We start from the raw sequence: 26,710 nt of genomic DNA on the forward strand, positions 1-26,710 counted from the left end.
TCCCATATTGCTAACTGGGAATGATGGTCCTGGCTAGATTGACGGGGGATCCTTGATACACAAAGGGCTCAAAACTGCTGTATTAAATCCATCAAATGCAGCTTAAAGAGGAGACAAACTCCTCTGTAGAGCTGCTAATAACAATAAAAACTAGTAGTAACAATAAAAATTCCTCTTATAAAGTGTTCGTCACCAGTAGGTCTCCAAGTGCTTCACACTCCTGTATTTCTCCTCACAACCCCCCTGGGAGGCAGGGCAGGGCTGTTATTCCTCATTGTACAGCTGGGGGAACTGAGCCATGGAGAGGCTAGGTGACTTGCCCAAGGTCCCATAGGAAGTCTTTGCAGGGTCTTGAACCTAGGCCTCCCACATCTTAAGCTAGTGCCCAAACCACTGGAACATCCCGCTACTGGCTGGCTGATAAGCATAAGAGCAGCCAGACTGGGTCAGACCAAAGGTCCATCTAGCCCAGTGTCCTGTCTTCCGACAGTGGCCAATTGCAGCTGCCCCAGAGGGAGTGAACAGAACAGGGAAACATCAAGTGATCCATCCCGTCGCTCATTCCCAGCTTCTGGCAAACGGAGGCTTGGGACACCATCCCTGCCCATCCTGGCTAATAGCCACTGATGGACCTATCCTCCATGAAGTTATCTAGCTCTTTTTTTGAACCCTGTTATAGTTTTGTCCTTCACAACATCCTCTGGCAAGGAGTTCCACAGGTTGTCTGTGCGTTGTGTGAAGAAATACTTCCTTGTGTTTGTTTTAAACCTGCTGCCTATTTCATAACATCCTCCCCACATCCCAAACTCTGACACTCCCCACCCGCCATTTGACAAACTGAACCAGGCCTGCATTAGGAGGTGGGGAGGAGAGGGGAGCTCTTAGCCCACCACCTGCTGCTGAGTGTGTTACTGCTCCTCCTTGTGACCCACCTTCATTTAGTCAAGGTCTGTCCGATTTAGCCCCTACTCATTCTTTCAAGGGCGGCAAAGACTTCCCTCCCACCACTGCCCAGGTGGCTCACGAGAAACTGCAGCCCTGCCTGGAGAAGTTTGCCCCACAGCAACGCATCAATCACCACATCCCACCAGCCCCGCAAGTGACCCGGCAGGAAGCAGCACCTGGGCCTGAAAGGATGAGGATGAGCACGTGAGAGAAGGCTAAAAACAGACTGGGGAGCAAAACCAAATCTCATGCTGAGCCACACAGAACAACAGTGTCCTTTGTATTTAGTGAGGCTTGAAACCAGTTCACCCTTCATTTCTCCCTCCTCCCCCAAGGTTCAGTCAATGGCTAGAGCTTTTGAGACTCCCTTGTAAAATAGAGAGAGCTATGTTTGTTTGCGGGGGGGGGGGGGGGGGGGCAGAATCAGGGAGCCGGCCTTAGTAAGCTGGAGCAGTCTGTTCATGTCTGAAGCAATATGGATTGAATTTGGATCCCAGCCTTTAAAATGGTGACGGCTTTCTCTTAAGCTCTCGAAGTGACTCGGAGAAGCAGTAGTGGTTGTCATGTGGAATCCAGATGGCTGAATGGACAGGTAGCCAGCTGTCCTGCTTTTTATGTGGTGCAGGTGGGGTCTCCTTAACGGGGACAAGAGGTGCAGTTCTTGGCTGTAGGAGGATGGGGTGGACGTGCTTGGCATTGAACACTCGCCAGAGAGGGAGGAAAAGAGGGCTTTTTGTGACTTGCACTGTTTTCTATGGCTCTGGTGTAGTGACCGTAGACTGAAGGGACAGGGAATGGGGGAAGGACCAACAAACTGGTTGGCTACAGAGCAGCCTCAGTGACAGCAAGGCTGCTTTTCAGGCTTCACTGGCTAGTGAGATAACTCGGTGCTTTGAAAGAGAACGCACCTGTTTGAATTCTGCCTTTTGGAGGGGGCCAGCTGAACTTTGAGACTAATTACATGGTTTCGCCTGGTCCCTTCTAATGCACTGGGAATTTATCTTCACACCGCTGTGGAGCTGTTCTTTGTGGCCTGGACTCTGTTTTATTTCTCTTTCTGTGCCTGTATGTTTGGGATTTTTTTTCTACATTTAAAAATAGCAAGTCCGTTAGCAGAAGAGTTCAGTATTAGTCCAGATTAATTACCGACTGGTTTGGTTTTGCCTTGCCCTGCCCTGAACGTCGCTTCCAGAGACTGAACTGTGCCTCTACTTTGTTGTTATGCCGTGTGTATTTTGACAGACGTGTGGTCAGGAGCTGGGCTCTGAAAATGCCTGAACTTGAGTGTCATGTAGCTGGTTCCAGACCCCATCTGTCAAATGCTTGTGTGAAGTGTTACTAGTATCTAGTTAAACCTGGAATCCCCTCTTCTAAATTCAGGCAGCAGGGCCCCTAATTAACTAAAATTATCTTGTCTGCATCATGCATAAAAAATTCTTTCTGGTGATCTTGTGGTTGGTTTGGTTAATTGACTTTTTAAATAAAGGTTTAAAACTGAAATTCACATGAATCCCCTGAGCAGTTAAGTCACTTTTCTCTGTAGTTTGCCAATGGAGGGCATTAAAAGCTGGGCCACCCCTGGGCAAGTGGGATGGTGGGGTATATACAGCTTCTTCTCCGGCTGTAATCTGAGAAGGTTGTTAATGGACCTCGGCTGTAACATTCTAAATGAAGATCTGAACTTGCCCAAAGATCCAGGGTTTTCAGATTGAGAAGCTGGGGTCAGATCTACCTCTAGCAGGACAGGTCGGCTTTCTGTACCCACACCACGGGAGAGACCGATTGTAAACTGCGGCCTTGCAGCAGCTCAATGGTCAGGCAGACTTGGAGGTCTGATGGATCTGATCCAGAGTCTGTCGAAAGGCTCCCATTGAGTTCAGTGGGCTTTCAGTCAGTCCTTACGCCCTGACCTTGCAGAGACTTGCTTGAGGGAGCGGCATATGCCGCGAGACACCCACAGGGCAGGGCAGTAATTGCAAAATTAAGAAATTAGTATATCATTGCTTTCTAGAGTTGCACCTGCTTACCTAGTTGGTAAATTTGGCCTGAGCTGTATTAAAAACCCTCTTCTCGTATATTTGCCACCTCAAACAGTATGGTGGTGGTGCATCCTTTAGATATCTCTTATTGCTACCTGAGGTGTGGGCTGACTTTGAAACTGGTTGAATGCTTTAGCGCTAGAGAGGTAACTTGCGTTGCTTGGTGAAAGCCGAAAGGAGCCTTATTCTCTAGGGGCTGAAGCCTAGGGGTGTGGGGGGGGGGCCTTCTGGTGTCACCTGAGGTTTTGTTCCCCTTTGATTCCATGCACCTCAGGATCCTGACTGTGACTCACACCTGACCTGCTCTGTTATGAATGGCAAAAAGGATATTTTTGTTTGGCCTCGTGTTCATCCGAAGTAATACCTGCCCCGGAGCAGGTGACAGTGTGGCTTGTTGACCAGGGATTTAGAAGAGAATGCGTTTCAGTACAAAACCTAAAAAAAAAAAACCACCTGCTTTTTATTCTTGTATTTGACCAAAGCAAACTCATGCCTCTGAGCTCTGCCAGGGACTGCACGTGTGCCCTGCAGTTGGGAATCCAGCCATTTCTATCGCTGCATGCTTAGGGCTTGTTCACTTTTCTCTCCGTTGGTGCTGCTCCCAAAATGCAGTTTTGCTCGGACCACGTCACTCAGTTATTTCAGTGACTTGAGATTGGTTTGCTCACAAGGGATGGAGACCACTCTCTGTTTCAGGTGCAGTCTGTATTTTATAAGACAAATTGGACGCTGTGGTTGTCCCTGGTATGTGAACAGACCTTGCATCACGTGGGTCCAACACGGGGAGCTTGCCATTAGTGGAATGGCTCTTTGCAGAGGGGACAAGGGTGTGCCCTTTGAGAGCCCAAAACTGGGCCAGAGCCTGCTGCCTCATGCCTGTCAGTCATCACTCTGCGTCCCGAAAAATGACAAATGCTGCTGCCCTGTGTCTGCCAGCAGGTCCTAGGGATTCTCTGCTGATGCGGTCCCTGTGCATCAGAGATCAGAATCCAGCCCAGACTTTGCAAGTGCACAGCATGCTTGCAAAACGCTTCATGTTCAGTTCTGGATAGCGCTGCGTGCCCGTAGTCAGTTAAGCACCTTAATTCACGGTTAAAATGTTAGTTAATGGGATGCAAATTACAAAAAGGCAATTTTAAAGAAAAAATCTTTAAGCCTAGTTTTGTTCAGGGCCCTTTGAGTTTTTTAGACTGTGTTGGTTAGATCATCTTTTTTACTGAGGTGTGTATATAACTGAATACTTTATAAGATGTGGTTGGTCTTTTTAAATCTCTTAGGTTATTTTCACTTGTAAAATAATGAAGGCTGATGGACTGAGAAGCATCTTCCTGTTTGTTTATTGTTTTTGATTGATCCCATCCACGTCACAGGCCAATTTCATTTTACAACAGCAGTAACTCCTTCTGATTTAACTGTCATGTCGCCACAGGATTGTTGATGTGGTTAAGGGTTAAAAATATCCCAGGGTAAAACTGCCATAGTTAAGTTATAAGACAATTTTTATAATGGATATCAACCCTCATGCTTTAGGTAATAAGCCAACCTTGGAGGTTAGGAATAATTTTCCTCTGTGTATAGATTGTGGGATAACTGTCCATCATGGGGTGTTTTTGTTCTGTTTTTGTTTTGTACCTTCCTCTGTGATATCTGACACTGGCCAAAGTCAGAGATAGGAGACTAAAATAGCTGGACAACTGGTCTGATAGTTTCTAGGAATCCTGTATTTAAAAAAATTACCAAAAATAAAGGTGAATTCCAGCCAGGAGCAATGCTGTCGTCATCTCATCATGTGAACAACTTCCACAAAGTGACCAAAAAATAAGACCTCCTCGTTACTGAATTTGTTTTATTAAAGATAAAATTGTTAACAGTACAAAATACCCTCTTACATATGCAGTAATAAAAAAAGGCATCAGATTTACACAGTAACTGAGCAGCATTGAGGCAAATGGGTTAGAATAAGGATAAACACCACTGTTTTAAAATACACCGGTAAGTTATTTTACTGTATTTATCACCTATAGGTGAAGGAAAATAAGATCTCCAGATCAATTCCCAATTAAGGATATTTTACACACCTTTTTTATAGAGTAATATTGATGTGAAGCTAGGCTGGGCAAAGGAAACGAACCAACAAAACATCTCTCTAGAGGACTAGAAGGATCGAACATTAACCTTTATGATCAGTACAAGCTCCATGTCATGGAAAATATACCGGTGGAGGGAAAAAAACAAGGTGTGTTTTTTAGTTAACGGTAATGTTACTTTTTGCATCACTGGCAAAAACTCATCTTGACACAGTCTGTTTTCAGTTTAAAATGTGGTTCAGAACAGGTTAGAAAAAAAGGTCTGTCAGGGATGGGATGGGTAGGTAGACTTAAGCCTGCCCCAGTGCAGGGAATGAACTCGAGGATTCTTGAGATCCTTTCCAGCCTGACACTGCTGTAATTCTATTGGGCCCCTAAAGTTAGGCTCCTGAGTCAATATTAGACACCTAAATAGGTGGCCTGTTTTTGTGTTTTGTTTTTTGAGTAACTAGGTACATTGAGATCAACAATGTCTTCTATGGAAGGTACATTTGGTTCTTCGCGTCTCGAGTCAGAAGGGGCCTCTTTGATCACCTAGTGCAGTGGTTCTCAAACTGTGGGTCAGGATCCCAAACTGGGTCGTGACCCTATTTTAATGGGGTCACCAGGGCTGTCTTCGACTTGCTGGGGCCAAAGCCCGAGCCTCACCACCTGGGACTGAAACCCTTGGTCTTTGGCCCTCTCACCGGGGGCGACAGGGCTCAGGTGAGCTCGGCTTCGATCCTCCATCCTGGGGTCATGTAGTCATTTTTGTTGTCAGAAGGGGGTCGCAGTACAGTGAAGTTTGAGAACCCCAGACCTAGTGTGACAGAGGCCACAGGACTCACCTGCATTAATTCCTCTTGAAATAGAGCAGATCTTTTAGAAGAAAAATCCAATCTTGATGTAAAAATTTCCAATGATGGAGAATCCACCACAGCCCTTGGTGAGTTGATCCAGTGGTTAATTTCTCTCTCTCAAAAATGTACAGCTTAGTTCCAGTCTAAATTTGTCTAGCTTTAACTTCCAGCCATTGAATCTTATCAGACCTTTGTCTGGTAGATTGAAGAGCCCTGTATTATCGAGATTTTGTACTCCGCTTTATGAGAGCTGAAGTGCTCAGCACTCTTAGACATGTGGCCTGACTTGCCAAATGCCTAATGTGGACTTAGAGCCTAACTTAAGGCCCACCACTTGCAAAAGATCTTGGTCCAAATGTTTAAGTATCTGGCTCTTCTGTATCTACATAATTTGTGTGTAACTTTACCCAGCATTCTGCTAATATTCCTTTAATAATCTGTCTCATGTAGGCACTGATGCCATAAGGGCTTGAAGTATGTCCTCATTTCAGAGAATGGAATGAGGATTGAGAATCAACATGGCTTTTATAAAGGAAAATCCTCCCTCACCAATCTACTAGAATTCTTTGAGGGTGTTCACAAACATAGGGCAATCGAGTGGATACAGGGTAGTTGGACTTTCAGAAAGCCTTCTGACAAGGTCCCTCACTAAAGGCTCTTAAGCAAAGTAAGGAGTCGTAGGATAACTGGTTAAAAGACAGGAAGCAAACAGTAGGAATAAAGGGTCAGTTTTCATAATGGAAAGAGGCAGATAGTGGGGTCCCACAAGGATCTGTACTGGGACCAGTGCTGTTCAACATACATTCATAAAGGGGTAAACAGTGAGGTGGCAAAGTTTGCAGATGGTACAAAATTACTCAAGTTAGTTAAGTCTAAAGCTGATGTGAAGAGCTACAAAGGGATCTCACAAAACTGGACAACTGGGCAAGAAAATGGCAGATGGAAATTCAGTGTTGATAAATGCAAGGTAATGCACATTGGAAAACATAATCCCAACCATAGATGCACAATGATAGGATCTAAATTAGCTGTTACCACTTAAGAGCAAGATCTTGGAGTCATCATGGCTAGTTCTCTGAAAACATCTACTCAGCATGCAATGGCAGTCAAAAAAGCAAACAATGTTTGGAACCATTAGGAAAAGGATAGATAAGACAGAAAATATAACGCCACTATATAAACCCTGGTATGCCCACAACTTGAATACTATGTGCAGTTCTGATTGCCCCATCTCAAAAAACATATATTAGAATTGGAAAAAGTACAAAGAAGGGCAACAAAATGGATATGGGTATGGAATGGCTTTCCTAGGCGGAGAGATTAAAAAGACTGGCCTAATCAGCATGGAAAAGAGATGACTACGAGGGGAGATGACAGAGGTCTATAAAATCATGCATGGTGTGGAGACAGTGAATGGGGAAGTGTTATTTACCCCTTCACTTAACACAATGAAATTAATAGGATGTAGGTTTCAAACAAATAAGAGGAAGTATTTCTTCACAGACTGCACAGTCAACCTGCCGAACTCATTTCAGGGAATGTTGTGACAGCCAAAATATAACTGGGCTCAAAAAAGAACGAGAAATTCATGGAGGGTAGATCCATCGGTGGCTATTCGCCAAGATGGTCAGGGACACAACCCCATGCTCTGGGTGTCCGTAGACCTCCAACTGCTAGAAGCTGGGACTGGATGACAAAGGATGGATCACTCAGTTGCTCTGTTCTATTCACTCCCTCTGGCACTGGCGGAAGACAGCCTACTGGGCCAGATGGACCATCGGTTTGACCCCATATGGCCATTCATATGTTGTTGTTATAAGACTTGATAAAATTACAATTGCATTTTCTTGGTGACAGTTTTTTTAAATGAAAAATGAATTCGCTTGAACATGTTTAGGCCAGAAAAAACTTAGGGCTTGTCTCCACAAATGGTTCTCAGCAAGCCGCAGCGGGACTCTACCCAGCACTTGTCTGCCACAGACTGACTGTTGGCGTAGGCCTTGGTAGTTCACGTTAACCGTTTGTTAATGTGCTTTGATCTAGTCCCATTTCAAAGAGGATTAGATCAAAGCACATTAACAAAACTGTTAATGCAAATCTGCGGTGTGTACTCGAACAAATTAGTCCACAACAGATTAGTGCAGGGAAGATTCACCCCCCGGGTTCCCATAAATGAATTGTTTGTATCGACAAACCCTGTTTCTAGGCAGTACAGCCTTACAGAATACATTCATGTACAAATTCACCTCTCTTGTTCTACATATAGCAACTTTATCTGAATATACAGTACAAGTCAATCCTATTGATGCACCAAAATAAGACCCTGTATTAGACTTATTCCTTGCTCTGGCAAACACATTGAGAGATGATTGGTAGCTTTCCTGAATAAGGAGAGCAGGATCAAACCAAAAAAAACTAAATATCCAGTGTGTCAGTTCACAGCCCCTATTACTTAGGGCTACTAAGAAAGCAGCACTCATTAGGCAAGAGACATGGGCACCATGAAACACTACACAATCCTATTTGATTGTTTATAATCCTAAATACATCAACTGTGCAGAGCAGAATTTGTTTTCTCCTTTAAGGCAGTGTATCCTTTACTGAAATCTCTTGCCCCCGATCAAAAGCTTTCAAGAGGGTTATTTTTATAGTGAACTATTGTGTAGCCGGGTGCAAGAAGGATCAGCTAGAGGCTGTTTGGCTTCTTGCCAGGGAGGGCAGAATTTGGGTTTAGTGTGCCAAGAGGATGGGAGTTAGGAGCTTCCTTCTGTGTCACTCGGATGTTGTAAGACGGCCCCTCCCACAGATGCTGGGGTAATGCCAGGACCTTTTGCCCTCGGTAACTGGTTCAAGGGAGACCTGTCTCTCTGTGTGCTTTAGTGATTACATCTCTGTAGTCAGAACAGCTGCAATGGCAGACTGAATTACAGAGACTCCTACTCCATTGACATTCAGCCATCCCATGACAGCAATTCCCAGGATGTTCCTCCGCAAATTTGAGTCCTTCAGGCTTCCACTAAATGCACCAACTGGCATTACACTCTGGGCTTCTTTTCCATGTCTTAGTTTACATGACAGTAATCTATTGCTTATCTGCCGCGGCCACGTGGCTGGCTGCCCCTTTCGAATCAAGCTGTAACAAAGAGCACCGTTAATAGCACTGACTGTATGAATATAAGATGCGCTTTCAGGAGTTTATGGAGGTTTATTTTTTAAAATTTCCCTTGCTTTATCAAAAGGCACCTATTACAGCTTCTTCTAGGGAAAAGAGAGGTTGGGTGGCGAACTCGCATCCACATGTTCCTCTATTAAACTGAGGTCAGCAAGTGAGAATAAAGAACGCTCCTCCGTGAGGAAAACCTGCCTCCCATCTCATGAAAAGCCTGAGCAGCCTTTATGACAGGCTCCAAAGCTTGGCATACATGAGCGGTCAAATCAAGGGCAGAAACAAATTCCAGATGAGAGCCCTCCACTGAGAAATATATATTATATAGCTATAGGGGCCCTGGACTCATTCCTGCTAAGCACTTTGGCCCAGTCCAGCAAAATGCTTATTACACATGTGCTTAAAGTCAGGCATGTGAGTAATCCTATTTGACTTCATTGGGGCGGCAGGGGCTGGGGACTGTCCGGGTGCTTAAAATTAAGTATATGCTTAAGTATCATGTTAGATTGGGGCCAGAGTACTCTGGCCCCATTTTCAGGATCATGCAGTTGTGCCCCAGATATTTTCAACTGGTAGTTTACAAACACCGAGGGCTTGTCTATGCAGGGACGCTCAGGAAAGTAAATCCAAATTAACTACAGGTGTGAAGTTAAAGCAGATTAGTTAAAGTGCATTAATGAATTAAATCAAATCAAATTAAGGCTATTTTAATTCAGAAGTGTCCACATAGGGGTTTAATGTGGTTTAACTAATCCATTTTAAATTCACACCGTTAGTTAATTTGGATTATCTATCTGGAGTCTCCCCTTGTAGACAAACCCTCTCATTCAGTACTGAAGTGGCCGCGGTGCAGTTTAGCTTAATTCACTGCCATAGCGAAGAGGCTGCCTCCAGTGATGCACAAGCCTTAAACTATATGGAACTTTACAGGTGAAACCCAAAATCTCAGCACAAGCAAAGTGAATTGAAAGCCATTGTTTCCCCCCGGCAAACTTTCGAGATTTTGCATTAACATTGACTGTTCTCAAACTTATGCATTTTAAAAATCTGTAGTTTTAGGGTTAATTATGCAAATCTGACTTTTGGAGTGGGGAGAAGGGAACTGGGAGTTGCAGGTTTCAGAGTAGCAGCCGTGTAAGTCTGTATTCGCAAAAAGAAAAGGAGTATTTGTGGCACCTTAGAGCCGAACAAATTTATTTGAGGATAAGCTTTCATGAGCTACAGCTCACTTCGTCGGATGCATTCAAAGTCTAAGGTGCCACAAGTCCTCCTTTTCTTGATGCTAGAGATACTGATTCATTCCAGCGTTCCAGCAACTGAAGCCTAATCAAGAATCAGAAGTCAATGCTAGCTTATACCATGTATTGTGCTGAGCTTGGAGTTTGAGGCACGGCTTGGTCCCTTTCTGTCTTACTAGCTTGCTCGTTGCTACAAAGTTTGTGTGCGTAAGAAAGAGCAAAATGCAGTCTTGTTAAATGTGGCATTCAAAGCAAGGTGGTGCTCCGGAGAGCTGAGCTGTAACACAAATAAGAAAAAGGTTTTATATTGGAGCAAGGAGGAATGATGCCCAAATGGATCTGAGGGGAAATAGAACAATTAACACGAGGTCTAATTGCTCCCCAGTTTAGTACTCTGTTGTAGCCTTAGCCGAGTCTCTCCAACATGGAGTACTGTATACCTGCCTGGATTTCCTGAAATGTGGGGAAGTTAACAGTTTTTGTTCTGCACGGATACAGCTCTCTGGACAACGTGAGGTTGGACCTGCTCAAATCAGTAATTCAAGATGGCTGCAAGATGCAGGAATACACCAACCTTGGCCCGGTCAAAGCAGGCACAGAACACACCTCATGGTGAGAAAGTGGTGGTTGTCTCTGTCTCCATAGCAATGGAGAACCGCCTGTTCTCCCTGCAGGACGACAGCTGCCAGAGCCGCTCCTGGCTCAGGCAACCCAGCTCCTTGAGAAGCTTGAAGAGGTCGTTGCGGAATTTGACGCCAATGAAGGCATAGAGGAAGGGGTTGAGGCAGCAGCGGAAGCAGGCCAGAGTGTAGGTCACGTCGTCTGCCACGTCCAGCTGCTTACTCTTCTCACACTGGCTGTCAGTATTATTGAAAGCTGAGATGGTCTTGGCCAACATGACGCCATTGTAAGGCAGCTGGAAGACGATGAAGACTATCACCACAGCGATGATGACCTTGATGGCCTTGTTCTTCTCAAAGTTACGGGCCTGGAGCAAGGTCTTGACGATGACAAAGTAGCAGAAGGACATGACCAACAGGGGTACTAGGAAGCCAAAGACCATCTGGGACACTTTGATGCCGGTGTCGAACTTGTGCAAGTCGGTGGTGGCAATGATGGAGCAGCGGGGGGTCTCGGATGAGTTCACTCCACTGTGGACCAGTTCTGGGATGGAGAGGACAAAGGCCAGGATCCAGATGGAGAAGCACGTGATCTTGCTGATGAAGATCATGCGGGAGCGGAGACGGTGGGCGGAGGCGGCCTGGACGATGGAGAAGTACCTGTCAATGCTGATGGCCAGGAGCAGCAGCATCCCGCTGAAGAAGCTCATCTTGCAGATGCAGTAGACGGCTTTGCAGGCAAACTCCCCAAAAAGCCAGTACTTGGCTGCACTCGTGGCCCAGAAGGGGAGTGTCAGTAGGAAGAGGATGTCCGCTAAAGCCAGGTTCAGCAGGTAGATGTCGGTCATCGTCTTGAGCCTCTTGAAGTAGATGTAGGTCAGCATCACCAGCCCGTTCCCCAGGAGCCCAACAAAGCAGATGAATGAGTACATAGCTGGGAGGAATGCAGCGCGGAAGCTCCGGACCTCCGCCTTCTCACAGAGACTCTCGAACATGTTGTAATCGACAGTGACGTTGGAGTCATAGTAGTCCGTGACATTGTTGCCTGTGCAGAACTAGAAAGGGAAGGAAACAAGAGTGCTCAAGGCCTTACCCTGCAATGAGGTAGATCCCTGGTAAATAACTCATTGCAGGAGCGAGGCCTGAACTGGGAACGTAAAGTGAGTAAAACCGCCAAGCCTTTAAAAGCGGAGAAATCCCAGATCACTTCCAAGCCTTTCCCTGGCAAGCATCATGAGCTTAACTGGTCAGAGCTTTTCATAATTTTTTTTTTTTTTGCGGGGGGATGAAAAATGGAAATTCTATAGGAAATGCTGGAGTTCAACTAAAATGTTTCATGTTTTCGTAGAAAAACCAGAAACCTCAGAAAAAAAAAATTCGTACTTATTGGCTGAAATTTTTCAGGTTTCAAAAAACTGAAAATTTTTCAATTTTGAATGAAGGCTTTTAAAAAAGAAAAAAAAAACTTGACGAAAATGACTTCCTCTTCATTTAGACTATTTTGTGGGAACAAAAACGTTTCCTGACCAACTCTGGTCACAAGGAATTTTCTGCCTTTCGTCCTTGAAAGTTCACCCTTGGGATAATGGGAAGTGCATATAAACTCTGTGTATAACAAATGGCATGGAATAGACAGAGCGGTGCCATTTAATAATAGCTGGCTTTTATACATGTGGCCATGATCCAGGATGGGGTCTTCTAGGCACAACCATAAATATATACAATTAAAATTATATAATGGCTTTTGAACTTTTGGGGGATTCTTAGTGATGAAACTGCTAAATGAGAGTGATTGCAGGAGGTAAAGCAAGAAGTCACTCTTGTTTAGCAGTTTCATCACTAAGACTCCCCAAAAGGTTCAAAGGCCTCTATGCTTCTGGGGCGAAACAGAGCAGTGGTGTCATGAAACACACAGGAACACGTCAGGGTAGGAAACGTATGCAATAGGCCCTGTAAATGGAATATAACAACCCAAGTAAGCCTAGCCAGGAAACATTAACATCGCTGTTCTCATAGTGTCCTGCAGGTTCTTCAGCGACTCCCCCAAAGGATAGAATTTTGGATAAAATTAGAACGGACCTTGACAGGTCCCTAAAGGCCAAACAGAACTGAACCTCAATTTGAGCAATTCAGACTTTGGTTGGCATAACACTTCATCAACAGGCACCTCTGCAAGGGAGAAGCAGCTAATTACTGCAAGAGAGAAACCGATCCTGTGAGGCTTCCAGCCCCATGGGCCAGAGCTGAGAGGCCTGAATCAGTTGCAGATGCGCATTTTCACCCACATCCTTTGAAGGCTGTCAGTTGCTAATATCAGTGTAGCCTCTGCACCAAGGGGAATGTTGCCCTCGTGAACAGAAGTCCTGCTGGCACTGGGTGAATTTGCTAAAAGACCTGAGGGGTGGCATTAGTCCGGAGAAGCTGGCCAAAGCTTCCCTTGACCAAGAAAGCAGCTGGATGCTGAAGAGGGAGTTGGATTCCTTATAGATATTCAGGATGAGAGGGTCAGGCTGGCACTGCCCAGAGCTCATTCCTTAAAGAGGCTCCTTGTTTCAAGTGCTGTGCTCAGGGGTTTTAAAGCTTCAGCCTATGGTGTATTAAAATGTTGGTGTGTGTTTTTTTTTTTTAATTTAATCTGTGTGCAGGAGCGCTTTGAACTCCTAGACTCCTTGCTCTGCTGGGACCAAATTTCACTAGCCCCTCAGTCATCCCACTAAAATGGAGTGTATTGTAGAAATGCTAGCATGCACAGCGACTGAATTACAAAACAGCATCTGAATGTACCACAGTCACTTCACGGATATGGAATGTAGACATGGCGGTATTGCCAATCACAGGTATTCAAAGATTGAGTCAGGTCCCCCCAAAGTTATGAAATGGGCGTAATTTTTTTTTCTTCAGATGGAAGGTTCCTATTTGATTTCTGGAGCCTTTAAGGGTCACATTTCCAAGGTTTCCTCGTCAGCCAGGAGGATTACAAACATTGGCTTTTTGAAAACGAAAGCTGAAATGCTCACATAATTCCATGATGCCTGGGCCGGGGCGCTAAGAAAAACCACCACGTGGCATGCGATTCATGATAGAATGGTGAGAGTAGGCAACGCTGGAACAGTTTTGCAAGCCCAGTTCTCCTTAGATGCTTTCTGGCTCTCCTAGACCCCCAGGCTGGATGGGTGCACTGTCATCGTGTAACACAAGCCAGAGAACTTGCATAAAACAACTGCTACCCTTGCTCTCCCTGTTTCGAGTAAGCCTGTGAAGTAGCAGAAACGAAGGACTTTGGTGTGGTTGTGGACAGGGCTGCTGGGGGGATAGGCTATGACTGGGGCCCCCCACCTCAGTGACTTTCTGTAATAAAACAATAAGAGGGTCACTAAAGCCCAGACAAAATCCAGGGAGTGAAGCTGCCAGGAGACGAGTGACACTTGATCGGAGTCTCCTGCTGCTTGACTCAAGTTTTGTTGCAACTGCTTCTCTCTCAATTTGCCAGACTAGAGCGGCCTAAAGAGCAGCATGAGCTTGTGATGTCTGCACGCTGCTGTTCTCTGTCCCACTACCCTCCCTTCCTCTCTGCTCTGTGCAAAGATGAAAGGCTTCCCCTCTGGGTGGCGTCTACCTGTCTTATCTCTGCAAACCTTTGCATGCTCTTCGTGGCAGCCAGGCTTGGCTTTTACCACATCCTGCATGTATCTGAACCCCTGCCACCTGAAGTGAAAGGGGAAAGAAACCCACCGCAAAACCTTCCTTGCAGAGTCTGAGCCTGTGGGGGGGGGGGGGGTGAGGCACACTCCCAAAGATGTAGCAGTCCTAGAGTACAGCTGGTCCTAGATTAAGTACGGTGCTCCTGGCCCAGAGTTCACTAGCAGGTCAGAACGGACAGTTCAGTAATGCTAGATTCTTTGACGGGTTTCCTTTTTCCAGCTCTAGTTTTACTCTGAACTGGAGGAAGAGAATGAAGGAGGAGTTCATGGCAGATGAGGAACTTCCTCCTCCTGCAGTGTGAACCGATCAGGTCCCAATCCTGACGGCCTTTCTCACATGATCAAAGGCTGCAGTATCAGGTCATTATGACCAGATTTTTCCAAAGAGGTCAGCACCCAACAGGTGGGAAACCTGGCCATTTGTTTAGGTGCTGAAATGGGAGCAAGGCTGTTGGTATGGAAGCCCTTCTGGAAATCCCAGCCTTAATGGTCAGTTTGTATTACGTTCATTATCTTTAGTTCTTTTTCTTTCTTTCCTCAGATCTCACTGACTCTGGACAGGTAATAATTCAGATAGTTGTTCTGTGAATTCTCCCCACTTTGCTCTCGGTGGCCACCTGAAAACCCTTTAGGATTCGAATATGAAAAGTCGTTTCTATCAGAATCACTTTTGCTGCTGCTTTGTCTATCAAAGTTATCCATACCTTCAGCTCTCCATTCAGTACAGGAACGCAGCTAGATTTCAACCAAGTCCCTTTTTTGTTTTTAACCTCTTACCTGAAAAATGAAGGGAAGACTCAAAACAACTGTCACCTTCACCTGTTTACCTAGAGAAGGAGGAAGCACAATATTAGTGATTGTGATTCATAGATTCATAGATATTAAGGTCAGAAGGGACCATTATGATCATCTAGTCTGACCTCCTGCACAATGCGGGCCACAGAATCTCACCCACCCACTCCTGCGATAAACCTCTCACCTATCTCTGAGCTATTGAAGTCCTCAAATCATGGTTTAAAGACTTCAAGGAGCAGAGAATCCTCCAGCAAGTGACCCGTGCCTCATGCTACAGAGGAAGGCGAAAAACTTCCAGGGCCTCTGCCAATCTGCCCTGGAGGAAAATTCCTTCCCGACCCCAAATATGGTGATCAGCTGAACCCTGAGCATATGGGCAAGATTCACCAACCAGATACTACAGAGAATTCTTTCCTGGGTAACTCAGATCCCACCCCATCTAACATCCCATCACAGGCGATTGGGCCTATTTACCATGAATATTTAAAGATCAATTAAGTGCCAAAATCATGTTATCCCATCATACCATCTTCTCCATAAACTTATCGAGTTTAATCTTAAAGCCAGATAGGTCTTTTGCCCCCACTGCTTCTCTTGGAAGGCTGTTCCAAAACTTCACTCCTCTGATGGTTAGAAAATTAAGAGGGGTACCCAGGTAATGTACATTTGTCCTGGAAATAAAGTTTGAAAATGGTTTCCAAGTTTTAACATGTAACATTGCACAGCTATAGCGTCTCTCATCCATGAATCCCAAAGCATTTGACAAACCTTATTAAGCCTTGTACAGATGGATAAACTGAGGCATAAAAGAGAAGTTAAGGTTCAGATCCTAAAAGGTCTTTATGTCTCTAATTCCCACTGAAATCAGTGAGAGGCGCCTAAGGACCTTTGAGTTTCTTGGCTTAGGTCAGAGGTGGGCAAACTACACCCTGCAGGCCACATCCAGCCCGCGGGACTGTCCTGCCCAACCCCTGAGCTCCTGGCCAGGGAGGCTACCCCCCAACCCCTCCCCTGCTGTGCCCCCCTCCCGCACAGCCTCAGCTCGCCACGCTGCCAGTGCTCTGGCCTGCTGCTCCTGCCGGGCAGCGTGGCAACATGGCTGGCTCCGGCCGGGTGGTGGGGCTGCAAGCTCCTGCTGCTCGGTAAGGAGGCGGGGAGAGGGGGAATTTAATAAGGGGCAGGGAGTCCCGGGGGGGGGGCAGTCAGAGGACAGGGGGCGGTTGGATGGGGCGGAGGTTCGGGGGGTGGTGGTCAGGGGATGGGAACAGGGGGGCTCGGATAGGCATGGAAGTCCCGGGGGGCCTGTCAGGGGGTAGAGGTGTGGATAGGGGTTGGGGCAGTCAGGGAGTGGGGAAGGGGTGGGGGGGAGTGGAAAGGGAGGATAGGGGGCAGGGGCCAGGATGTTTGGGGAGACACAGCCTTCCCTACCTGGCCCTCCGTACAGTTGTGCAACCCCAGTGTGGCCTTGGGGCCAAAAAGTTTGCCCACCCCTGGCTTAGGTGACAAACCCCAAGTCACACAGCAAGTTAGAATAAAAGCAAGAAATAGAAACCAGGTGTCCTGCATCCTAGGCATAAAGAATGAAGTTAAAAGACTTGTAGTTAACTTGTGCTTGGTTTATCGCATTGTCTGGTTTATTTTTAGTTATTTCTTTACAAAAAGGCTATCCCTCTTGCAGGGGACGAGGACAGTCAGCAACCAGCCACACGTAGCTCATACGTGCCTCTTAATTGTTCGGCTAAAGCTTACTTAATGTGAATAAAAAAAGTACGGCTGTGTCTGTGATAAATTTGGCCCAGCTGTGACCTGACAGAAGACTACAGAGCAAGGAACTGAGATCACCTACAGGATACATTTGATTGAAGTGGGCTGAAATTTATTATACTTTTCTAAGTGTCAGAGCCAACTTCTGCTTTGAACCCAGAGGTGCTGCCTGCTGAAGACGGGGAAGGAAAAAAGAGTAAATTCAGAGCCAGGAGTGACGTGCTGGAGCAATCGCAGACAAGCAGCTCTTCCTCTGTGGTTAATGGAGGCGCAGAGGCCAGTGAAAGCATTTTGCTTTCCGCTGTTTAAAACGGACTCCGGTTTCTTACCTCAGCCTCCAGTCATCAGCTACCTAGGTTAGAAGTCGATCCTGCAAGGCGTGAAAGCCCTCAGTTCCCTCTGGCTCTGAGGGGAGCTGTGGATGCATCCCACCTTGGAAGATACGTGGTCTCTTGGGGTATATTTACACAGCCCGCGGCAGCGAGCCTCCCAGCCCATGTTGACAGAGCCCCTGCCCAGGGTATCCTGTTAGTGCTCTACTGTGTAGACAGTGCTGTGGAGTTGCGGCTTTGGCTCTGAAGCCCAACTCCCTACCTAGGCTTCAGAGTAGGCTGTGTAGACATACCTTGGTATGACTGGGCCCTTCCCGCATCTCTCTTAGGAGTAAGTGGGTTTGTTTGCTAGGATGTCTGCAACCCCTTAGTAATATTTAGCACTTGCTTCACACTGCTTTTTGCAGGGATCAACCAAGTAATGAGAAACAGACCCCATCTTACCAACAGGGAAATTGAGACACGCTAAAGTCAAGTGATTTGCCCAAGGTCACTTAGCAAGTCACTGGCAGAGCCAGTGATGAACCATTGGTTCACAGCCCTTTGTTTCTTCCCACAGGCCATGCTGCCTTTGTACCTTTAAACCCATTCATTACTGAGTTTGAATTATTCATTCACTCCCACTGTTGTTACCATCCTGCTCTGTGTTCAGCTCTATTCTTTGTGGGATTGCTGGCTGTTGTTTCTCAAGTGTCTTTGCAATGCCAGTTTGTGCCTGCCCGGGGCTCAGCTCTTGGAAGCTCTTGTGCAATTGCTCCTATGCACTGGGAGGGTTGATATCCATTAGTTCATGAGTCTGTTGCCACACTGCCCTCTGTAGGTCCTAGGCCGGAGTGGCATTATTCAGATAAACGGTTAACTCAGTATTGGGTGATGATCAGCAAAGGTGTTGTAGAGAGAACAAAGGAGGCCTGATCTTCCCATAGAGCGATGAGAAAGTCATGCTTCTCTTTCTCCCCAGAGCCTTCTGTGAGCTTACCACAAAGTTTCTCAGAAGCCTGGGCCTTGGCTGGAGATGGGACATTGGCAGGGAGGGCGAGGGCTCCGAGGTGGCACTGAGCTTTCTCTCTCTTGGGGTTGGCTGGCTGGTTAGTGCTCCCATGCTCAGGGTGTAGCGGATCACCATATGTGGGGTTGGGAAGGAATTTCCCCCCCAGGTCAGATGGGCAGTGACCTTAGAGGAGTTCTTCACCTTCCTCTGCAGCATCTAGCTGTGGGTCACCTGCCAGCTTCTGTAATCAACCGTCTGATATAATTATATCCTGTACATGCACCCACCCTCCCTCTATTGGTTTGTACAGGATCCAGGACAATCCCCATCTGGAGGGTCCTAGGTGCTACAGCATTAGACATAACACAGAAGCACAGACACTTTGGTCTCCATCTGTTTCTTTGACCAAACTACATGGGGTATCAGGGAAAGCTGCACATGACCAATGAAGACAAGTAGAACCAGAAGAGCGACCAGGCTGGATCACACTAGTCGTTCATTCAGTCCAGTATCTGATCCCTGACAGTGGCCAGGACCAGATGCATCCAAGGATGGAGTATAACACCCCCTCCCACCTCAAAACTGGCAGCAAGAACAGCTTTGCTCACCATTGAGAGCTGCTACCCCTCACTTGGAGCTACACCACAGCGTATGGGGCAGGAAACATGGAGGGTGCCCACAATCAGTTGAAACAGCTGGTGGAATTTAGTGAGGCAGAATCCAGTTACCTGGCTTTGGAGGGGACACGGAGGCTAACACCCCAACTCTTCCCAGAAGCCCCGTGGGATCTTTAGTGATAAGTGAGGCCTTTGTCTTTTCTTAATCTCCTCCAAGACCACAGCTCCAGCAGCATGGAGCCTCCTAGCACCAGGCTGTGGCGGGAATTCAGTAATTGAGAGGGCACTGCATCTCTCATCCAACCGCTGACCAGATCTGCCCACACTTTAACCTCTGAGGAGTGACATCACAACCCCACAGTGGTCTGGTTTTTCGCTTTGGAGAGTGATAATGAACTGAAAACAAAAGTGACTCAACTAACCATTTTCGGATAGCTCATCTACCTAACTTTCCTTTAAAGAACCCCTGTTTTGCTTTCTTTAGGAGTTTTCAGTGTCCCTTGACTTCCAGTACCAAGAAAAACTGCTTAAACAACCCCCCTGGGGCAATTGACAAGCCAGAAAGAACCAAGGAGACAACGTCTTCCTACCTGGCTTTCCCTCACCAGTTTGTTGAGTGAGTCCCACTCTAAGTGTAGTGGGCATGAAAGCCCACTGCCCTCTCTTGCGAACACCACTGCTGGGAACCAAGCTTTCCAAAGCACTGGGGAGAGATGAAGTGGCTGGCAGGAGAGGAGTGGAAATGAGCCAAACGGCCCTTTGAACTCTGGCGTTTCATGGGCACATTTAGAACATTTTTTTTTTTTTTTGCCTGTGGCTGTTCTTGGTTCTGGGTATTTTCCTAAAGTTTCATCTCTCAAAATACTAATAGAAACTCCCCCCCGAAAGTCCCTGTAACAGCAAAACTCGCAACCATGCTAAATAAAACAAAATAAAATATCCAGGGGAGGGAACTAGTTCAGACAGGAGGTCCAGTGCCCCCCACCAGCTCCTTTGGCTGTTCTCTGTTCGTGCTCTTCATCCACTCTGTCTTTCAAATGCACCACATCATTCCAGAAGCCCTGCACGGAGAGACTTCCGGCTCAGCCTGGTTCCTCCTGGATCAATAAGGGAGCAGCGATTCCCCGCTGAGGTTCCTACCAGCCTATCTGTGAGGAGGTGGGTCCCAGCTGGGAGCTCCTCACTCCTTCCGGAGACAGGGTAGGATTTTTTTTGAAAATGCTCAGCATTGGCCCATCTCTGCTCCCATGAAGTCACCAGCAAGATGCCCATTAATTTCAGGGGGCAGGGAGGTAGGCCTGCGCTGAGTGCTTTTGGCTCTTTCCCCTCAGCGTATGCATTGTGCTCTGGATCGTCTCATTGCACAAGGGAACAGATCTCAAGCCAGATCAGGGAAGATACTGCAGCAGGAGGTTAAAAAAGAGGCATTTGTGTTCAGCTGTACAGCCTACGCAGGAGTAAAGAGATGGAACTAGGAACAGGAAACTTTAGGGTGAGCATCAAAGAAAATGCTTCCAGACCATGGGATGTATCTGGCTGTGGAACGGCCTCCCAAGCGAAGTAGCAGAAACCCCATCAACTGGGGCATTTAAAACTAGACCAGACCCAGCCCTGCGGAATGGACCAGAGAACCATCCTACCCAGACTCTTGCGCAATGAACCACAATTGAGCTAACAGGTCTGCTCCATCCTCACCTTCTAAGAATCTATGACTCCGATTGGGATGGGCTAAACTCTCATCCAGAGATGGTCGTTTTACACCCATTTTGCACTGTAAATGGCTGCACCAGGTGCAGGGCACCAGGGAGCTGGCCACGCCACTGGATTTTCAGACGATGGCTGGAGAAGACTTTGAACAGTAGCAACAACAGATCCAATAAACTCAGCAGAAAACCTGCCTGGCTCTTACAGAGGAGAGTCTGCTCTGGGGCTATGGCCACAGGTGAATGATCCTTTCGCACTAGCCAGAAATACAAAACCTGAGTTTCCAAGTCAGGGACCTAAACCCACATTTAGACTAAGGGCACATTTACACGGCAAGTTAGCACACTGAGATTAGGCATAACCGTGGTAGATTTAATCTAGGTAGTGCAGGTAACAAGACCAGTGAAGATGTCCCAGCACAGGATTCAGTGTGGGTTAACCATCCCAATTCAAGCCCGTTGGGGACTCGGGGTACATACCCAGGAATGGTCACGTGCTGAAGTCCATGCCACCACATCTGCACTACTGTTGTCCTCACTAGCGGGATTAAAACTGGCATGGGAAGGCATAACTCTGTGCGACCAATCGTACGTTCATGTGGGGTGTAGACATACCTCTGGGCTAATGCAGTGTGTGTTTGTGGGCTTGTCTTCATGTGCAGTGCTGCTGAGGTGCTTTAGTAAAGACACGACTACACCAACGGGAGAGCTTCTGTCGAAACAATGCTGTCTACACCAGGGGCCAGGTTAGGGTTGCCAACCCTCCAGGGTTGTCCTGGAGTCTCCAGGAATTAAAGATAATCTTTAATGAAAGATTATGTCATGTGACGAAACCTCCAGGAATACGTTCAACCAAAATTGGTAACCCTAGGCTGCCAGGTTGGTATAACCCCGTCGTTCAGGGGTGTGGATTTTTCACACTCTTGAGCCATGCAGTTATACCGATATAAGTCTGTAGTGTAGACCTGGCCTGTGTTTCAGATAGGATGTCTGCTACGGCAGAAGCTGCTTCTGACGCCCCCCTCACACTCTTCAAACTCTGTGACCTTCAGGAAAACAACAAGTTGTTTCTGAGAAAGAATGGTTCATCATCATTCATTAGCATATTTAGTCTCTCTCGCGGAGGTGTTAGTGCCTCTCTCTCTCTCATTCTGTCACTCAGCTCTTGCCATCAAGGCCTACTTCCCTCATTTCAGTAGCGAAACAGACCAGTGGGGCAAAACTGGGTCTTTCATCTCAGGCACTCACAACACATTGTGATAGAAGGGAGAAATTTCTTTCCCCACCCCCTCACGGAAATTGTGAACCAAACGAGCGGGCTGCAGAGATAAACAGATTAGCAGAACATTCATTCTAAAAAAGAATTGTTGTTTTCTGCCATAAGTGCTGTATCAGTAATAATCACTAAGCCCCAGTCTGAAAGAGCACTTTAGCAAAGGCGTAGTCCCAGTGGCTCCAGTTGTGCTGGTAGTGAAGTTAACAGTGTGTTGAAGTGTCTTGCTAGATTAGGTCCTGAGTCCCTTGAGCTGGACCTTGCTATCTTTACACAACTGAGCAGGGATTTTTAATGTGAGTACATTTTGCAGGTTAGGGTTTCTACTGCATCATCTAATGTCTTGTAGGCTTCCACAGGGCATGGACAATAAGGTGACCTCCCTGTTGTCTCCCCATATTTATTTCAGTGGAATGGCATTCTGCACCTCCCTCCTTTCCCCGCCATGCCAAGGCTCAGGATTCTCTATCCCTGAACGGCACTGGCCCTTCTCGAACCACACGTGTTCTGTGACAGTTGCCCTATACCTTGCCCTATGTTTGCCCGTTTATTATTCTCAATCTATGTTCACTGTGGGCACTTGCTACTGGAGTTTCAAAAACTCCTTAGAGAGGAAGCATGGTCTTGTGGTTAAGACTGGAGTGAGATATAGGAAACCTGCATTCGTTTCCCAGCTCCACCACCATTTCCCTGTGTGATCTTGGGAAAGTCACTTAATTTTTCTGCACCTCAGTTTCACCATCTCTAAAAAGGGGAAAATACTTCCTTGCACCCACCTTTTCTCTGTCTTGCCTATTATGGGTGGGATTTTCAAAGAGCATAAGGGAACTCAAAGATCCCACTGAAATAGTTAAGGGGCAGGGACTATCTTTATATGCATGTACAGCACCCACACAATGGGACTCATCTCAGGTGGGGCATTTAGATGCTACCGTGAGGAACGCCCTAATAACGTCCCCCAGGCTGCTGTGCTGGCAGAGGCCTAAATGCACAGGGAAGCCTTTTAACTCCCTACTCATTCCAGACTTTGACTTGAAAATATGGCACGAAGATAGGGCAGCAGGACCCACCTCCTCGCTCAAAGCAAAGCTCAACCATCTACTGATGCTGTCATGCTTCACTCTTCTGTGCTCTGTGGTTTCTGTGGGCAGTACCTCAGAGCAGAGCTTGCCCTGAATCTGTACCACTCTCCTAATTATAGCATTGACCATCCATTCATTCCCAGAAAATCATCAGGTGTCTTTCAATCCCACTTCACTTAATTCATTTGCAAAGTGGTTCGACCTTCTGCTTTCTTCTGATGGCAGAGCTGTTACCATTCTGCGTTCTCTGTTGTGTTCTCTTCCCCACCCCTCCACCTCTCTTTGCCCCTTTCATTCATTCCGGAATGATTTTTTGCAAGTATTTTGAGCACTAAAGAAAGTGAAAAGAAGTATGTTTAAAAGCAAGCACCAGGAGGAAGGAAATTACTTGAGTAAAGCCTGGAGTCGAAAGGATAAAAATATTTGCACTCCAGTTGTTCAGCCACATCTCTGACCCACTACTCTCTAGTTTCCTATGATTAACCCTGTGGATGCAACAAGACCACTGAAGGGAAATTTGAAACAGGTTCTTGCAAAGCAGACCTTCGCTGTAATCAAACACTCAAGGAGAGTCTTAAATGCTGACAGTAACAAGCTGCAAGTTCTCCAGGAACAACACTGGTGCTGTATTTCCAACAGCAGAGAGAGCCAGTGCCTGCTGCTGCTCATTTTGATGCCTAACGATGAAATAATCCATGGAAATAGAGCTCCAACTAGATTCAGTCCCACACTGAGTGAATCCAAAGCAACAACTCTGCATGGATCCAAGGACCTAAAAATGCTTTCCCTTTGAGAGAGGGAAGCATTGTAAAATTATCCCCACCTCACACATAGGGAAATCAAGGCAGAGAGAAAGGAAGTGACTCGCTCAAGACTGCACAGGGAGTCTGTGGCAGAGCCAGGAACAGAATCCAAACATCCTTGCTCCTACTCGAATCGCTAGACTATGGTCAACGACACTCGGGAGAAAGGGTCCCCTTTGTCATTTAAAAATAGGAAAATTAAGTAGTTTTAAAAATCTGGTTAGAGAGATGGTTTCCCGTTTGTTTTCAGATGTGAAAATTGAGGAAAATTAAAACAATTTAAAAACAATATTTTAAATAGAAATTTTTAAAAAAAGTATTTCAGTGTAATGCATGGCGGCTCCTTTCCTCTCAGCGTCATTTGGAATGACGTGGGGAGCATCCCTAATAGCGCAGATGAGAACAAGACTATATGGGGATACCCAAAGGATGGGGAAGATGCACTCACCACTGTCCATGGTCTGCCTTCTGCTAGCGTTACAATCGCAGGGTGGGTGAAAGCACCACATACGACAGTGTGGTGTCAGAGTGCAGCATTTGTCAAGGGCCCCGTTTGGGGGACTCTGGCTTTTATACCCTTATCACTAAGAAGCACATGACATGCTTGGAGGCTGCTGAGATTTTGATTATGCTCCTCCTACTCACCCCCACTAAGCCAGCCACACTGTACCAGCCTGGGGACCACAGAGTGCTTCCTGGTGCACTGCAGTATTGCCGAGTGGCGCTTTCCCAAAACAGAGATCTGTAAATAACAGCAGAGTCTGGCGCATGAGGTTAGTGACCGTATCTAAGAGGGGAGGGCTTGTCATTCTTTCGTTATTTCGCCTCCCTGTAATTCATCCACACTGAGGTGAGAACAGACTGCAGAACATTTAGCACATCTACCAGAACCCAAGTACTGATGAGAAACAGAAAAAAACCACTCCTCCCCCCCACCATCTTTTCCTGGGGAGACCACTCAACAGCTGCCTGGGAAGGGAACAAGTTTTCTCCAGTGGTTTGTTTACAGCAAGGAAGCCAAGGTAAATCTGTCTAGGTTATTATATTAGCTCCCATCACCAAGTTGATCTCCCCACTGTCTCTAAATGCTCAACAGCTTCCAAGCCTGCAAATAAATTTCCTCCTCCTCTGTGGTTTGCATCATCAGCCGCTAAATATATCACCACACACTATCTGCCTTGAAAGTCTCCGTGGGTATGTGATTCCCCTGCTCCTTCCCCACCGCCACATCACTCCAGGAATTTCAGAGTAATCACAGATTCCTGACTAAAGGTCCAGTTTCCGCAACAGCGTCCTCCCCTCCTTGTGGGACGGTGTCACTGCAGGAGCTTTGGACTCTGAAGGACATGGTATTCCTCTTTTGGCCTGATTCTTCCTTCCTGGCTGCTCCCTCCAAGGCCCATCAGTGTACAGGATGGACACCAGGAGTTCCCTGAGCATACTGCCTTGCAGAACTCCCAGCCCCTGTGAGTGAGCATGAGGAGATGGTCCCTCCAAGTTAACAACGAGGCACACTGTAAAGGTGGAGAGAGTGGGAACTTTGCATTGTGGTTGCCCGTGCTGGACTGTATCACCTGCTCTTTGGAGGGACTTTGTTCTCAAGGGCTGTCAGTCTTGTGCTGCTCTCCCCTAATTGTGCTTCACTTAATCCTAGTTGTCGCTCTCACAACGGGCCAAATAAATCCATGATGCAACCCCAGTGACTTCAATGCATTTACACCAAAGATGAATTTAGCCCAATAACTAGAACCATTACACTAGCAAATCCAAAAGTTGTTATCCTGCAAGCATTATGAGGTGAGGGAGGGAGGGAAGGAGAAGAAAAAAATATTCCCAATAATTTCTGTGCAAATTCTGTAAAATTGCTTTTTTTAAATAAGACACTGCACGTGGCACGTGCAGAACACACAATGTGTTGTGGGGCTGAAGTTTTAATCAGTCCTCACTTGGGATGATCTACAAAAATTAACTTTTGGCTTCCTAAGCACATACCACCATGATGTGAGTCACACTCTCTCTCTCCCTATTTGTCTAGGTATATGTAGGTCCATTTAACAACTGAGTCTTTGACACTTTCTTTGACTACACAACTTGCAGAAGCAGGTGTGCTACCGCTGAGAGAGAGATTCCCCCCCCCCTTTTTTTTAAAAATACCTCTTCCTGGAACAAGGTCTGAAGAGGAAAACCACATTGTAGGGCTAGGTAAAATATTTAGAAACGGTAGGTGGAAAGGTTTTGACTTGCACACTTTACTTACTGTATATGGGAATGAGTGGAGTTGGTAGGATGGTCACATTCTTCTCAACCCTCTCTTGGCCAGCACAGTTACCAGATATATAGGAGCCAACCTGAGCTTAATGCAGTGTCAATAGAGAAAAAAGAAAAGGAGGACTTGTGGCACCTTAGAGACTAACCAATTTATTTGAGCATAAGCTTTCGTGAGCTACAGCTCACTTCATCGGATGCATACTGTGGAAAGTGTAGAAGATCTTTTTATACACACAAAGCATGAAAAAATACCTCCCCCCACCTCACCTACCAACAGGAGAGTGAGGTGGGGGGAGGTATTTTTTCATGCTTTGTGTGTATAAAAAGATCTTCTACACTTTCCACAGTATGCATCCAATGAAGTGAGCTGTAGCTCACGAAAGCTTATGCTCAAATAAATTGGGTTAGTCTCTAAGGTGCCACAAGTACTCCTTTTCTTTTTGTCAA

The 26,710-nt window shown here is 46.4% G+C and overlaps 1 protein-coding gene and 1 long non-coding RNA gene across 3 annotated transcripts in view; one reads left to right on the forward strand and one right to left on the reverse strand.

Annotated features, from left to right (window-relative positions):
* Positions 1–8,316, forward strand: part of LOC114019999 — a 24,804-nt gene extending 16,488 nt beyond the window's left edge. The window contains exon 6 of the long non-coding RNA XR_006287700.1: positions 983–8,316. This is a non-coding gene — a long non-coding RNA (uncharacterized LOC114019999). The remainder of the gene's footprint in view (positions 1–982) is intronic.
* CCR7 (C-C motif chemokine receptor 7) lies at positions 4,816–24,590 on the reverse strand. Of its 2 annotated transcripts, none has more exons than XM_007072702.4 (3): positions 24,444–24,590; positions 15,413–15,462; positions 4,816–11,989 (listed from the first exon to the last, which is right to left on the reverse strand). In XM_007072702.4, the coding sequence occupies exons 1-3, from the start codon at positions 24,502–24,504 to the stop codon at positions 10,922–10,924; spliced, it is 1,179 nt and encodes a 392-aa protein (XP_007072764.3). In that variant the 5' UTR covers positions 24,505–24,590; the 3' UTR covers positions 4,816–10,921. The 2 variants fall into 2 exon arrangements, with proteins under 2 accessions (XP_007072764.3, XP_037743024.1); XM_037887096.2 differs by lacking the exon at positions 24,444–24,590 and adding an exon at positions 21,453–22,097.
* Between the last annotated feature and the right edge of the window lie 2,120 nt (positions 24,591–26,710).

Source organism: Chelonia mydas, chromosome 27, assembly GCF_015237465.2.
Source record: "Chelonia mydas isolate rCheMyd1 chromosome 27, rCheMyd1.pri.v2, whole genome shotgun sequence".
Lineage (NCBI taxonomy): Eukaryota > Metazoa > Chordata > Testudines > Cheloniidae > Chelonia > Chelonia mydas.

Excerpts from the sequence above, each read along its gene's own strand:
- CCR7 (XM_007072702.4), bottom strand. The coding sequence starts at position 24,504 with ATGTGGTGCTTTCACCCACCCTGCGATTGTAACGCTAGCAGAAGGCAG. Across the intron at positions 15,463-24,443 it reads AAGGCAGACCATGGACAGTG|GTAAACAGGTGAAGGTGACA; the intron begins GTGAGTGCATCT and ends CTCCTTCTCTAG. Across the intron at positions 11,990-15,412 it reads GTCTTCCCTTCATTTTTCAG|TTCTGCACAGGCAACAATGT; the intron begins GTAAGAGGTTAA and ends TTCCCTTTCTAG.